The 14,101-nt window shown below is 53.2% G+C and overlaps 1 protein-coding gene and 1 long non-coding RNA gene across 4 annotated transcripts in view; one reads left to right on the top strand and one right to left on the bottom strand.

Moving 5' to 3' along the window:
- Window positions 1–28: 28 nt before the first annotated feature.
- KCND3 (potassium voltage-gated channel subfamily D member 3) overlaps window positions 29–14,101 on the top strand; it is a 208,805-nt gene continuing 194,732 nt past the window's right edge. For 2 of the 3 annotated variants that reach the window (XM_040471305.1, XM_040471303.1), the window contains exons 1-2: window positions 29–107; window positions 6,748–7,925. In XM_040471305.1, the coding sequence (XP_040327239.1) occupies window positions 6,820–7,925 (1,106 nt within the window). In that variant the 5' untranslated portion in view covers window positions 29–107; window positions 6,748–6,819. Of the gene's footprint in view, window positions 108–6,602; window positions 7,926–14,101 lie in introns of those variants that run through there. The other variant, XM_040471304.1, reaches the window with a different exon arrangement.
- LOC121027686 (uncharacterized) lies at window positions 9,724–14,096 on the bottom strand. The gene is made up of 2 exons (XR_005788865.1): window positions 13,166–14,096; window positions 9,724–10,113 (listed from the first exon to the last, which is right to left on the bottom strand). It is a non-coding gene; the product is annotated as an uncharacterized LOC121027686 (long non-coding RNA).

Genomic DNA, 14,101 nt, shown 5'->3' with positions numbered 1-14,101 from the left:
CGCCGCGCTGCTGGGCGCTCCGCGCCTCCGCGGCCCCCGGCTCCCGGCCGCAGCTTCCTCGCGCGCGCGGGCGCGGGGCGCGGGGCCCGGGGCTCGCTTCGCCGAAGGTAAGAGGGACGCGACCGAGCCTTCTGGAGCCAGGAAGTGTGAGGAGCGCTGCTCCCACGCCTGTTGCTCCCGCTGCCCACGCGGCACCCTCCCACTCCTGCGCCCGGGTGGGTGGGCGCTGGGGCGCCGGAAGGATTGGGGGTGGGGCCGGCGCCGCGGGGGAGCAGGCAGCCGGCCCGGGGGCGTCGGTTCCCTCCGGCTGTGCAGCCACCTCCGGGCAGCTCGGAGACGTGAGGCTTGGGGGTGGGGGTGTGAACCTCTGCCCTCTTTCCATTGGCCTGCCTTCCCTCGGGGGTGCCACAGGCAGCGCCCCGGGATCCGGCGGCAGGTGGCGACGGCTTGCTCCGTCCCCTGGCTCGTTGTGAGGGGAGAACGAGAGAAATGGCTGAGAGTGGAAGCAAGGAGCAGTTTGGGGCGCTTCGCAAAGTTCTCCAGCCCACCGAGCCGGCGGTGTGCCTACCAGAGGCTCGGGGCCGCACATCTGGTCCTACCCGGTTGCCGCTTCCACCCCTGGAGCTGCAGGAAAGGTCTCTAAAGTGACACCCGGGGCCAGTGCGGCCCGGGGGAGGGGTTTCTGAAGACTCACTTTTTGAAGGTGTTTACATTGGGGATGGGGCACGGAAGGGACAGGGCAGAGAAGTTACCTGGAATCAACTAAATTCCTGCGCTTGCTTAGCGTTGACATTTGAATCAAGTCCAAGAGGTTCTGCTTTCATCCCGGGCAGCCTGACATGTCAGCAACAGGCTGAGGTTCCGGACCTGGAATCTTAGAGCAAAGAGAAGGCTCCGTGGTTGTTTCTGAAGAGAGGGTGTCTGAACTTTCTTGTGATCCTTGGCACAATGGGTTCCGTTTGTAAGACTGGGCAGAGGTTCCTATATGGTGCACGTTGGCATGTTGCATGAACTTATGTGATGGTTAAATTTGTGCCTTATTTACCGTTACTTCAAGGGACCCTGGATATTTAATGCCTGTAGAAAGGGCGTGCACGAATTCAACGCAAAGTGTGTATACATTTCCCCATGTGGACATGTTGGCACACAAACGGCAATTGATGTGTTTATTTTTCCGTGTCGCTACTTGAATGCAACAAAATGCAAGTACACAAGGGACCGCAGAGGAAGAAAGATTAGTAGCTTGTTCCCTTTTGCAGTTGAGGAGGCTGAAGAAAAAGAGAGTTCAGGAAAGTGCCCTGGCCAGCCTAGGAGTGGCACTGTGGGAAAAGAGGATCTGTATGTCCCAGGCCTGTACCCTAAGGATCCCCAGCCTAGCACCCTGTCATTTCATGCCTGCTTACCCAAACCCTGTGGGCATGGGAGAAGGCCCCCTGGATCACCAGGACCCTCCCCTCCCCTGGACTGGCCCCATTGTGAGCTAAGCGACATGATATGAAATTGTGGAAGGTAAAAGTTTCCAGAGACTCTCCACACCCCGCACTCTGCTGAGGTCATTGAAGGACAGACCTTGGTGACGCGATGCTTTTGCTGCCCTGTGCCTGCCTGGGCTCAGGTCAGGTGTCAATCCCCAGGACAGGCTGTCTGGTCACTTTGCCCACTTTTGGCCCTCTACCTCCAAAACAGAAGCTGTTTAATAGGGCTGACTTTTTACAGCAGGGGGAAATGTATTCCCCTCTTCCAGGATTTTTTGCCTTTGTCGTTAGAGCACTTACCTGTTTTAAACGGCTCTTCCCCAGCCTCCCCCCACCCCCATCTTTCCCACTGTCAAACTCTTCTGCCAAAAGCAAAAATAGCTTCAGATTTTTCATTTGTAAGGCGTCCACGTCCTAGTAAAACCTTGGCATTTGAGGCATGTGCAGTGCCATTGGCTGGAAATGGGGCCGCACTCTTGTGCCTGTTGCAGGAATTCATACCCAGATCTGCTCCAGGAGGTGTTGGTCCCTGTCAGGGGGCGAGCGCTGCGGTGAGAGCCACGGAGAAGCCCTGCTTAAGCCAGGTCATGTCAGCGGGGTTGTGCAGAGCTAGTATGGCCTTGGGCACGGTATCTGGTGGGAAACTTTTCCTCCCCTTCCAAGCCCCACCCCGCCCCCTATACACACACACACACACACACACACACACACACACACACACAGAGAAAGTAACAGTGGGGTAATTGCTCCTTTTGGGGTACCTTTTACCAGGGGGAACAGAGCTTGAGCCTCTGGAGACAACCTGGCTTTTGCCTGGCCTTCTTTGGGAAGATCGTCCTGGATTGGTTTGGCCTTGGGACTAGAGGCTTTTATGATAGAGAGGGGTTGATTTTCCTTCCTTACCTCTCAATTATTCATCTGAAAGCAGTATATAGAGTACTCATTGCCCTTAGGAAGAGGGATTTGGCCTGAGGTGGAAAGGGTAAGGTGGTGGAGCTCAGGTCGGCAGGGGCAGGCACCAGGCACTGAGGTTTGGGAGTCAGGGTGGAGCAGCCCTGGGAGAATGGAAGGGGAAGGGCATTGCCTTTTCAGGGTACAGAGCTGCATGTCTGCAAGCTGGGTGCTCCAGGGTCTCTTGGTTCAGATGCTCTTGGCTCAGCAGTCTCTTACCTTACTCTTTGCCACTTGAACCCCCTCAAGGTCCTACCTCTCTGAGCTCCATTCTAGGATAAGGCAAAAATGTTAAGGGTCAGAGGTCCAGGGCCTGGTGTCTGGGAGCCTGGCCCCCTTTCTCCTCCAGGGAGGAGGCCGGGCCTTCTGCTGTTAGACCCGGCCTTGGACAGCCTTGAGTTCTGAGCGATGCAGATTGTGCACCCTGTTCTGGGCACCAGCCTCATCAGGAATTCTCAGAGCTGCCTCTGCTGAGATGAGGCTCGGGCTCAGTCTGTCCCCACAGCAACAAACCCAGATGCTCTGCTTCCTGCTTTGCATGGGCAACCGTTAGGAAGAGGTCTCAGTGAGACCTTGATGTCCTGGATCCTAGTGGAATCACGGATTCCTTGAACCTAGGGCTCCTTGTCACTTTCTTGCCCATTTGTCACCTTGTACAGATGAGGATTCTGAGGCCCAGAGTACGATGGTGGCTTGCCTTCACACATTCAGGGGAGAATTGAAGCTGGAATGTAGGACTTCCCCACTGCGTGCTCTTTGCTGCCTGGGACGGGGGGAGGGGAGTCTCTGCATCCTGCTGTCTTCTGTGGGGAGCATCAATACCTACCTATACTTGGGTTGGGAGAGCCACTTGGCAGTGACTCAGTCAATGGTCTGTTTGAAAAATCATCAACTCCTATATACATGGAATTTAGCCACTTTGAAGGAATCTTTCTGAGTCTCTGCTCTTTCCCTGAAACTTATGGGCAGAGACGGCCACGTCATAGGATTTTTTTGTGGGGACAAATTAAATTGTTGCTGTAAGAGTGCCTAAAACAGTGCCCAGAGCATTGTCAGCACTCCATGAGTGTTAACCAAACGTGAATTGGAATTATCCGTGACCAACGCTTATGTCGTGGGCTTGCTTGCCAAACTTCCCTTGCTCCTTAGAAAACCCAGTTAAGAGTGTGTGGAGGAACTACAAATCCTCCCGATAGCCTGGAGGAAGTATGGGAACTAACAGGGTAAATTTCTTGCAAAGGATATAAAATGCACAGGATGTGTTCCCACATCCATCCGTAGCATGTGGACCACCCACTGCAGAGGATGAACAACCCCCCTGTTCTTTCCCCATAATCAGGAGCTCATCAGGCTTGTGCTGGTTTTCTGTTCTCTGAGATGACATTTATGGGGAATGTCATTGTCATTCCTGTTGTCTTCTGTGGCATCTGAATCAACCTCCCTTTTTGAGGGAGCAGAGGGGCCTGTGAATATTCTCTTTAGCATGCAGATGAGGAAACTGAGGCAGAGATTGGCTCCTTGAGAAAACCCGACTGAGAGCACAGTGAGTCAGAGCCACTTCAGTTGGCTTCTTTTGATTCCGATCTGTCTGCAGAGTGTATTGTCTGTTAGGAGAGAGAAAAGTCTACCCTGGACGCCCCCCACCCCCACCACTTAGCATGGCATGGAGTAAAATTGACAGAATGCAAATGGCGGCTGTAAAATCAGGGTTCCCAGTCTGAGAACCTACTGACAGCAGCACACTGAGCTACCTCCTGGGCTGTCATGTAAAAACTGAGGCGTCGTGGCCTTTACCCTTCAGGAGCTTACTATGGGATGGGGCAGGGGGTGGGGGGAACAGGGCTGTACCCTTGAATTCCGCATTGCCTGGGTTTAAATCTCTCTGCTTTCTTATCGCATCCTTAGGCCAATTACTAAAGCTCCTCATGATTCATCTTCTTCACCTGCAAAATGGGGACCACAGTGGTGTCTACCCCCTAGGGCCGTCAGTGGGCTCAGCTGATGTGGGCCACGTAAGCATGTGGTACAGTGCCTGGCACACAGTCAGCCCTGTGTAGACATCTGCTGCCATTCTTCTATGGACGGAAGACCTTGAGAAGTCACGTAGCATAGGCCGGGGGGCATGGGGTGACGGGGGCCGGGGGGTGGGGGTCACCCTGCCCGAGGTGGGATCCCCGATCTGTCCATTTCCGGCTGGCATGCCGCCAACTCTCAGGCGGCTTCCAGGGTTGCTGGGAGGATAATGTGAGATGATGACAGGAGCCCGTTCGCACAGAGCCTGGCATGGAGTACGTGCAGGACGATAGTGAGCCGCGAGTGTTAATAAGACATGTTGAAAGTGTCTTGTAATCCAACCCAGAGGGCGATAGGTGCCAGAAGAGAGGAGCAAACAAGGTGCTGTGAGCCCAGAGAAGGAGAGGATTTCAAGGGGGCGTCACAGAGAGGGTGAGGAACAGGGAGGCGAAGAGGAGGGCCGAAGGGAAAGGATATTCCCCACGGAAGGAAGAGTGTCCAGAAACAGCGCCCTGGAATGCCGGGCCAGAGTTTGGACTTGATTTTGTGGGTTGTGGGATAAGGCACCACCGGAACCTTGCTTTAGGGAGGTTACTCTGAGCAGAATGGGTTCCCCAGGGACCGGGAGAAACGGTGGGGGTCGGGTGGGACGAGAGATGAGCAGGCCAGTGGGAAGGGAGCAAACTGGGGCCTTAACGAGAGCAGTAAGAGCTCTTGTCTCATTATTTGGCAAACCGTGTGGGTGAAGCAATGAGAAAGATGGCCAAAGGGACAGGCCTGGGGTTAGGGAAGCCGTGAACAAAAGGTTGACTGATGAGCAGGTCTTGGCAAGGAGGGAAGTTCGGGTTGACCTTGTCCAGATGGGAAAGTCTAGTGGCAGCTCAGGAGTGAGCGGTGGTAGACATCTGACAGCCTAGAGGAGTTGGTAGTCAGGAGAAGGAAGCCGGTTTACAGGGAAAGACGAAGATCGTCTGCCTCACTGATTTAAACATGGAGTCAAGCCAACTGAACTCCAGAGTGTCCAAATAATTCTGAGTTAGGGCTGGGTCCGGGTGCCAGTTTAGGATTAGTGAAAATGAGTGTGTCAACCCCAAACAATTTCCTGGTGCTGTTACGTTGTTTCTGTGTCACCACATGTCTTCCCACAGATGGCAACACATTTGGGGATTCAGAGTCATTTCAGTATCATCTTTAAAAAGCCAGATTTGGGAAGGTAAATCTGTTTCTCAAGGCCAAAAATAATTCTTCAAGCCATTGTTTCCCCCCAGCCATGCAGGTGACAGGGAGGTGTGTCCACGGTGTGGTTGAGAGACTGGTGGGTGAGGGGACGAGGTGTCCCAGCTCTGGAGGAGCCTCCAGGGGTGGAGCGGGGCCAGGTGAAAGGCACTGGCATGGGAAAGAGTGTTGTTATATAACCCGAGGGAGCTCTGGATGGTGGGCAGATGGAGACGGGAGGCGAGGAATCTGGAGACGGCAGTGAGTGTGGTTCAGCTTCCTCTTGGAGGGAGAGGGACAATGCATGGAAGGCAGGTGAGCCAAGAGCCCAGGACCCCCTTTACAGGATGGGGAGGGAACCCCGCCGCACCTAACGGCCTCTCCCACATCTTTCCATCATGGCTCTGAGGGATACGATTGGAGGCTAGGTTGCCAGGTGTCCCAGAAGGTAGCACCAGGGATAGCCTTCTCCATGGGACTTGGGGAACAGAACTGTACCAAGCTGTAGGCCTACCGTCTTCACCTGCCATCTCGGAGAACTTTCCAGACACGGGCAGCCCTGGCCTCCATCTCACCAGGGGGGAGTAGAAAGCATGTGTTTACCTGATCTCTCTCACCCACACCCCATTCCTGATTACCCTGGTGGGTGAAGAGTGAAATAAAAATTAGCATGTTTATCCCACTTTTAAATTCTTTTAATGAGAACTCATTTACCCTCTCCCAATTTAAATTCGTAATAACGCCATAACCTTTCAGAGCTGATTATTACCTGCGTCTTCCCAGATCTTCCTAGTAAAGAGGCTTTCCCTCCAAATGCTCCTGAGCCTTCTCGGAACTTGACAATTTGTCGGGCAGTCAACAACATCTGGTGATCCCACACTGCGGCACTGCCCTGTGCTAGGTGCTCTCCCTAGGAGGGGAGGGAAAGGAATCCAGTCTCCTCTCTTCGGTGGTGGCCTCGGTTTCGTTAATTTGCCTTCAAGACTTTTGCTTGCTGTTCCACTCAGCATGGACCCTTCCCTGTGTCCCATTTCCTACCTGGGAGGCAATCACGGACTCACCTGGTTCTCTGCTCTCTCCTCCCATCTCCCAGGGGTCCCGGAACTAACTCCAAGCTGGTGTGCAAAGCCTCTGAGCAGTGGCCGGCCCAAGAGCTGGAGTCACCATGGCGGCGGGAGTGGCAGCCTGGCTGCCTTTTGCGCGGGCGGCGGCCATCGGGTGGATGCCAGTGGCCAACTGCCCCATGCCCCTCGCCCCCGCCGACAAGAACAAGCGGCAGGATGAACTGATCGTCCTCAACGTGAGCGGCCGGAGGTTCCAGACCTGGCGGACCACGCTGGAGCGCTACCCGGACACGCTGCTGGGCAGCACGGAGAAGGAGTTCTTCTTCAACGAGGACACCAAGGAGTACTTCTTTGACCGGGACCCAGAGGTGTTCCGGTGCGTTCTCAACTTCTACCGCACGGGGAAGCTGCACTACCCGCGCTACGAGTGCATCTCGGCCTACGACGACGAGCTGGCTTTCTATGGCATCCTCCCGGAGATCATCGGAGACTGCTGTTACGAGGAGTACAAGGACCGCAAGAGGGAGAACGCCGAGCGGCTCATGGACGACAACGACTCGGAGAACAACCAGGAGTCCATGCCTTCGCTCAGCTTCCGCCAGACCATGTGGCGGGCCTTCGAGAACCCGCACACCAGCACGCTGGCCTTGGTCTTCTACTACGTGACTGGCTTCTTCATTGCCGTGTCGGTCATCACCAACGTGGTGGAGACGGTGCCGTGCGGCACGGTGCCCGGGAGCAAGGAGCTGCCCTGTGGAGAGCGCTACTCGGTGGCCTTCTTCTGCCTGGACACTGCCTGCGTCATGATCTTCACCGTGGAGTACCTCCTCCGGCTCTTCGCGGCGCCCAGCCGCTACCGCTTCATCCGCAGCGTCATGAGCATCATCGATGTGGTGGCCATCATGCCGTACTACATCGGCCTGGTCATGACCAACAACGAGGACGTGTCCGGTGCCTTCGTCACGCTCCGGGTCTTCCGCGTCTTCAGGATCTTCAAGTTCTCGCGCCACTCCCAGGGCTTGCGGATCCTGGGCTACACGCTCAAGAGCTGTGCCTCTGAACTCGGCTTTCTCCTCTTCTCCCTCACCATGGCCATCATCATCTTTGCCACTGTGATGTTTTATGCGGAGAAGGGCTCCTCTGCCAGCAAGTTCACGAGCATTCCTGCCTCTTTTTGGTACACCATTGTCACCATGACCACACTGGGGTAAGTCTGTGCCGGTAGACCGGAAGAGGGTGGAGGTTGGATGGGTGGGAAACCGTGGATGGCATCAGGACTGGGCAGAGGAGTGGGGAGTCGCTTGGCCAAGTTGTAGGAGCAAGGGGAGTTGCCTCATCAGAAAAGGAAGGCACACAAGTGATTTGTTTGGGGGTGGTAGCTTGCTCTGAATTGAGTTTTCTTTTTGGGGGGGGCCATGCATTTTATACAACATGGAAAATCAAGCCGTCATTTGTCTTCTCAGCCATGCGTGCAGTGTGTTTTGGGGGGTGGGGTGAGTGGCTGTATTCTTACAAGCATCCGTGCTTGTAAGGGCTGTCACTGAGAGAGAAACGGGGCAGCAGGTAGGAAGGAAGAAGGCCGTGAGGAGTTCCGTGAGTGTCGTAAGGAGGGTACACATTTCCATTAACCAGAAGACACCGAGAGCACTTCTTCTGGACCCTTCCTGCATTTCTTCTCTGTAATATATCTGCAGGCTATTTCTCTGTTGCCTTCTCTTCTCTGCTGCCACAGATGCTCAAGGGTTCAGTGGATCTGAGCAGACTTTCTCTAAGTGACTCTGAACTTGTGTTTTCTGCACAGCGGGGCATCCGATTTGTTTTCTTCTCATGGAAGGAGTTGCAGTCTTGCTTCCTCAGCCCGACTCTGTGATTGAATGCCCCGGCCTACCTGGGCAACTCTGAGGTGGTCTGCACGGATCACGTGGTCAGACACAGAAGCAGCAATATCATCAGAGGGAGGGAGAGGCACTCAGCAAGGCTACGGGTGACTCTGTCTCTTCCATCTCCCCGAGGTCCCTTCTCCAGCTGAGGTCACAGAAATGTATTTATGGTGCTGGCATGCGAACTTTCCATCAGAGGAAGGGGCTCAGGAAGGAGATTGCAATCTTCACCCTAACAGGATTAGAGCCAACGAAGGCAGCTTTATGGAGACATGTATTTATTAGGGGTTTCTGCTTTGGGCGTTGCGAGTCACGGAGGCTAATGCAAAAATCCCTTTACAATTCATGTGCTGGGTCTGTATTTGCTTAGGCCAGGAAGCGTTATATTGCTGATGGAGAATTCATGAAGCTTTTTATTTGGTCTTTGACAATTCGGTTGGTGGCGTCCTGGTGATTCGATTTTTTTTTTCCTGGCCTGAAACCCTGCGGCACTGGTGTCGGTTTTTCCATAGTGCTGTGTGTGCTTATTGGGAATGACTGAGCAGGTGACGGGACCTTTTAAAATGATTACATTTGTCATTGTGCCACACGGGAGGGGGAGAGCAAGGGGTGTCATTGTCCATTTGTGGAGGCCATATTTGATGGGGGCATTCCCTTTGTCTCTTGTCGGTCTGACACAGGCCATCCTGCCCCTTCCTCTCCCTCCAGCACACACACAGTTCTTTGAGCAGCTGCTCACGCCCGGAGTGGGTAAGAATGTCTGGTCATCTGACCTTGTCTCTTGGTTTAGGTGGCAGATGTGGGCTTCTTGGCACAGCAGGACATTTAGGGATAAAGTGGCTTGGGGGCTGGCCACTGTATCAAGAGAAAGAGACACATTTACCCCTTCTAGGCTGACCCTGCCCATCCCTTCACTCTCCTGAAGGCGACCTCACCCATGGCCAAGACCTCCCTGGCCATGCTCCCGATGTGGCTCTGACTATCCAGTGTCCTTAAGTGCCCTCTGATGGGGACTCATGACACCAGAGTGATGCCTCAGGACTGCCATGGGGAGAAAACAGGGCAGACAGATGGATGTCAGAGTTAAAATGGGATCGTTTCAGAAGAGATCGATGGAAACTTCAGTGGCCACCTGCCTATTACTTTTTATTATTAGTATAACAGCATGTGTGTGTGTCTACCATGTGTCAGCAGTGCGCTAAGCACTTTGCATACATTATCCCTTGAAGTCTTCACAGCAGTCCTGTAAGGTAGGAAAAATGCCATACAACTTTGAAGACACAGAAAGAAGGCGAGGCTCGGAGAGGTCAAGTAGATTTCTGTAGTCATACAGCTGAGAAGGGGCAGCACTGGTTCTCCAAAACCAGCCTGACTGTCTCCAGTGCCCTTTCTCTGTCCACTCACCACTCCGCTTACACCCAGACTGTCGGGGACATAGGTGGAAGGCAGAGCCCCCCAGGGTTACTTCTTTTATATGATGGCCACAGAGTGTTAGTTTCTTCTAGTCACATCACTCTGCAAGAGAACATCAGTGCGGTGAGTACTACAGCCACTCTACTAGGCACACAGGGAATTTGTAAATAAAACATCTGCCTCTGGCCAGTTTAAAGACTGCCTTTGAAATTAATGGCTGCTTTCCTAGCAAAAGGCGCTGTTTTACTGTCGCTGGGGAGACCACTGATTTCCTTTAGCATTCACCCTGTAGATCAAGGGGTGAGTTCAGTGTCAGGGGACGGACAATCTTGGCCTCATATTTACTTTCTGAGGGAGGAGAGAGGATGGCAGGGAGCAAGAGGCCTCTGCCAGAGAGTGAAAGCAAAGAGAGAGGAAAGGGCACCTGCATGGGAAGTAGCATGCTTCCCCTGACTGCTGGCCCTGTGGGCTCCTCTCCCTGCTCTTCTGCATGCGTCGAAACGTCTAGCCTCTGGGAGGGGAAACGAATGAGCAAGAAAAGAAGCCTTCAGGAGTGTCTCCCCTAACCTCAGATAAGTAATGGGACAGCAGGCTTTTTCTTCCCCTCCGCCCTGGCTGGTGTAGTCTAATGCTCAATTGGACTACTTTGACTTTGACCTGAATTGGCAGTTGGAACCATCACCAGGCTCACTGCTTGGCTATACATAGCAGGTGCTTGGCAAAACGCTTTTTAATGGATTGGTCGATGTGAATGGGGTGCCTATACCATTTGCCTGACCTGATACTGTTCTCAGTCCTTTCCAGACCTGCCTTTCCTCTTTCTAGGGTGGACCTAAGATTTGGGCTCTGTCCCAGCCCTGGGCCCTGGGGGCAGAGGAGGGCAGCCTTCGCTTGGTGTCTGGTCCATCTCCTGAGACACTCTGCATTGTGGGCGTCTTCTTGTCCTTCTTGAAGGCCTTCCCAACTCGACCCTGGCTGGTTCCTGTCCTGAACAGATTCACTGGCTAGTCGTAGGCTTAAACTGCTCCAGAAAACCCTTCTTTTTCTTACTGACTGCTGGGATTTGAGCCCCCAAGTGGCTGTGGAATACCAAAGGCCAACATTCTGCCATAGTCCACGTTCTGTACGGCTGCTTCCAACAATTCCCAACAGACACTTAGTTTTCCCCATCTCCAGACCCTCCCTGCCCTGATTCTGCCCTAAGTTCCCGTTTCCGTCTGGGAGAAACTTTCTTTAGCTTCTTTGCAGAGCAGGGCTGACCTACAGGCTGCAGGGCTGGGCCTAGGGCTGATGTGCCAAGTGGAGTTCACTCTTCCTTGCTCCAGTTCCCATCTCTGCCTGCTTTCCTAGGACTCACTGATGAGTTACTCAGGTGTCCTCCAGGGAGGGATCTCCTGGAACCAATTATTTCTGTTTATTTAATATCTCAAAATACCTTAAGCACATAGAACAATAACAGCCCATCTGCCACCAAGGCCTGAGGATGGCTTTCCTTTGCACCTTCCTCTGCTGGTGGGGAAGACCCCCATGGCCAGTCCAGGTTTCCCTTATGCCCCCTTGACAGTTGAGCTCCCAGATGCACCATGAAAGGATTAATTTCGGTGCTCATAATTGATGCTATAAATAAAATCCTCAATTATCTCAGTTAACCGAGGGAAGGGATAACACAGAACTCCCAATATTAAATAAGACCAACACACCCAGTTTGTGAATGTATTCTATGTTGTAGATTTTTTTTTTTTTAAGCAGATTTTCCTTCTTAATTGTGTTTGACTTTGCTCAGCATCACGATTGGCCCAGACTGTCTGAGTCAGTCCGTGGGTGAAGCTCCAGTTCAGCGTGGGGAAGAGAGGATCGTGCACAAGGAAAGCGTCACAAGAGAGCACCCATCAGGGCCGTCGAGGGCCAGCTCCGAGACTGGATGGGATGAGGCTCTCTTGGCTGTCTTGGGGAGGGGGGGACAGGCTTGGGAAGGGCACAGAGCAGCATCGCTCCTGGTAAGATGGCCTGCTGCTGCCTGCTTGGCTTGCTTATGTAATTGAGACTGCCAGCCTATCTGTCACCCCATGCCCCGAGATGAGAGAGCTTTTGACAGGGTCCAAAAATCCCTTTAACGAAAACAGAATCGATTTTTACTTCTTCCAAGCATGAAGCAGCCTCCAGGTGATTTGCATTTCCCTTTAAAACCTAATCCTGGAAGGGGCCTGCCCGAGGTTTTGCGAGACTGGGGCTGGCCCTGGACAATCAATACAGGCACACCACAGAATGGGGTACTTGGTCAGGCTGACCCCCCGACCCAGTGCCAGAAGTGAGGCCAATCTGGGAACTGGTTAACCCTCAGTTCCCAAGATTCTGGCTGCCCTTCTTTCACTGCCTCGAGGCCCACCAACCCTCTTCCCAACTCCCAGTTGCCTTGGCCTGGGACCCTGGCCAGCCGTATCTACCTGGGTGGTGGCGTGACCCTGCCCAGGGGGGATCTGGTCATAGCATGCTTACTGGGAAGGAATGACCCCATGCTCTTTTCTTGGTTTGACACTTCTTACCCAACAGTTCTCTGGTGCTGCAGTTCCCAAGAGAAGATACAGACCCACATCTTCACAAGAAATCTTGTATTCATTCCACGTTTATTGAGTGCCTACTGTGTCCCTACCGCCTGAGAATACAAAGCGCTATGATTGCACCCCAGCCTAGCATCAGGTCCAGACAGAATGAATTGAATGAGACTCACTGCTTTTCCTTTGAGCCAAAACAGGAGATGGTAGGTAGAACAGTGGACCAAAGGTCAGAAAAAGAGGACTTTATGCATACGCTTCCTGCCACTCCAGAGATTGCCCCCCATCTGCTCTGTGTCTGGCCAACTCCCATCATCCTTCAAAACTCAGGCCCACACCATCTCCTCCAGGAGGCCTTCTTGCCACCCCTGCTACCAGGGTGTCCTAGGTACCCGTCCTCTTCCTTCCCATTGTGGCCTTACATACCTCTGTCTTGTCAGCTGCCATATTTTATTAACTTTATCTGCATATGTGTCTCTCTCGCAGGATGTGAGCTCTTCAAGGGCAGATCTCTGTATTCCAGAGATCATTGTATGGCCCGTGCCTAGCTCAGGGTCTCACTAGATATCTGTTCAACCAAACAGGTTAGTAGCCCAGCTTACCTCTCTTCAGTTTTCTCATCTGCTAACCATCCCCCGGCCGTTTTAAGAACCGGTTGGAAGTGCTGTCCAAATGTTAGCCATATTGTCATCTCAGACAAATCTCCATTTGTGGGCAGGTTGGAGATGGGGAGGCCAAGCAGGGCGTTCTCTGGTTCTGACGTCAACCTTAGCACAGTTGGGCCTTTCTTGCACAGGAAGCTGAAACCCTTCTCCTTCACCGTTTTGGGCTGCGTGGCCATGCCTCCCACTGCAGACTCTGGGGTCAGGGAGGAGCAGAAGGGGAGCCATAGATAAGCACCCCCATCCATGAAATTTTCCTCCATCCAGTTATTTCTGCAGCACGTATTTATTGAGTAGTCACTAGGCGATAGGAATACAGAAGCCAAGACAATAGTCTGTGATGTCATGGAGCTTACGTTCTGGTGGAGGAGCCCAGACGGTAGATACATAAACAAATCCATTCTATCAAGCAGCAGTTCATGCTACGGAGACAAAGCATGGTGCGATCAACAGGGAGTAATGAATGTGGGAAGGTGGGAGAGCCAGGGAGAGTTGCCATTTTACATGAGGAGCGCAGGTGATACTTGAGCAGAGACCTGAAGGAATGTGGGCAGCTTAGGGAAGAGCATTCCAGGCCAAGAGAACAACAAATGAATGCGAAGGCCATCAGGCAGGAGAGGCCTTGGTGCTATTCTTGGAAGAGCTAGACGGTCTTAATGGTCAAGCTGCAAGAGCAGAGCCCGGGTATAGGAGGTCACTGGGGAAACAGCTCATGCAGGGCCCTCGCGACCAAAGACTTGACCCTTTGCCCTTTACTCTGCCTGGAATGGGAAGCCACTGGAGGGTGCTGAGTAGGTCTCACTTAAGTTTGAAAAGGATTATTCGGGGGGCAGCTGGGTGGCTTAGTTGGTTAAGCGTCTGACTTCAGCTCAGGTC

This window comes from Herpailurus yagouaroundi, unplaced genomic scaffold (assembly GCF_014898765.1).
Source record: "Herpailurus yagouaroundi ecotype Mexico unplaced genomic scaffold, PumYag 77, whole genome shotgun sequence".
Classification (NCBI taxonomy): domain Eukaryota; kingdom Metazoa; phylum Chordata; class Mammalia; order Carnivora; family Felidae; genus Herpailurus; species Herpailurus yagouaroundi.
This window is presented reverse-complemented; position numbering and strand designations above follow the sequence as displayed.